At 63.4% G+C, this 1,161-nt stretch overlaps 1 protein-coding gene across 1 annotated transcript; it reads left to right on the forward strand.

Moving 5' to 3' along the window:
- Window positions 1–35: 35 nt before the first annotated feature.
- Window positions 36–1,146, forward strand: LOC122193032 (claudin-7-like; the record flags this gene model as incomplete). Its single annotated transcript, XM_042893723.1, has 2 exons — window positions 36–115; window positions 651–1,146. Coding segments are annotated over 2 exons (252 nt in total), but the record flags the coding sequence as incomplete, so codon positions are not given.
- Between the last annotated feature and the right edge of the window lie 15 nt (window positions 1,147–1,161).

The raw sequence follows: 1,161 nt of genomic DNA on the forward strand, positions 1-1,161 counted from the left end.
GGCTCATTTCCCGCGGTTCCGGGCTCCCAGGTCTCTGTGCCCTCATCGCCTGCTCCTGGTACGCCCACCGCGTCATCGCAGACTTCTACGACGCCACCATCCCCACAAACCTCAAGTGAGTGCGGGCTCCTATGGGGTGCTGTGGGCTCCTATGGGGTGCTGTGGTGTCCTATGGGGTGCTATGGGGTGACATGGGGTGCTATGGGCTCCTATAGGGTGCTGTGGGGTGACATGGGGTGCTATGGGCTCCTATGGGGTGCTGTAGTGTCCTATGGGATGCTATGGGGATCTATGGGGCGCTATGGGGTGCTGGGTGGCTCTGTGGGTTCCCTATGGGGTCTTTATCGTCCCTATGGGGTCTCTATAGGTTCCTGTGGGTCCCTGTTAGTTTCTATGGGGTCTCTGTGGGGTTCTTATGGGTCCCTATGGATCCCTGTGTGTCCCTAGGGGTCTCTATGGGTCTCTATGTCTCCATGGGGCTCCTATGGGTCTTCATAGGTCTCTACGGGTCCCTATGGGTCTCTATGGGTCTCCATGGGGTCCTGTGGGTCCTTGTTGGTTTCGGTGGGGTCTCTGTGGGGTTCTTATGGGTCCCTACGGGTCTCTGTGGGGTCCCTCGGGCCCGCTGACGGCCGCCCGCCGCCGCTCAGGTACGAGCTGGGCCCGGCGCTGTTCGTGGGTTGGGGCGGCGCGGCGCTGCTGCTGCTCGGCGGGTCGGCGCTGCTCTTCTCGTGTCGGAGCGGAAGCGAAACGGCCCGATACCCCCGGGTGAAGGCGGCGCCCAGGAAAACCGGAAGCGGAAGTGCCACCGACTACGTCTGAGAGCGCCGCGCACACGCCGGACGGCGCGCCAATCGGATCGCAGAACGGGCTTTTAGCCACGCCCCTTTTTTATCCGCACGCCTTTAGCCCCGCCCCTCTCGGCCAAAACCGGAAGTGCCGCCAAATACGTCTGAAAGACCCCCGCAAACAAAACCGCCCTCCAATCGGATCGCAGAACCGCCCTTCAGCCCCGCCCCCTTTTAGCCTCCACCCATTATAAACACTCCCCGCTCGACCGGAACCGGAAGTGCCTGAGCGGGCCCTTCGGCAGGACACGCCTCCACAGCCCCCGAGCCACCAATCGCACCGCGGACCCCGCCTTCAGCCCCGCCCCCACGT

Source organism: Lagopus leucura, unplaced genomic scaffold (genome assembly GCF_019238085.1).
Source record: "Lagopus leucura isolate 7727_CA_CO unplaced genomic scaffold, USGS_WTPT01 33793-0_obj-0_obj, whole genome shotgun sequence".
Taxonomy (NCBI): domain Eukaryota; kingdom Metazoa; phylum Chordata; class Aves; order Galliformes; family Phasianidae; genus Lagopus; species Lagopus leucura.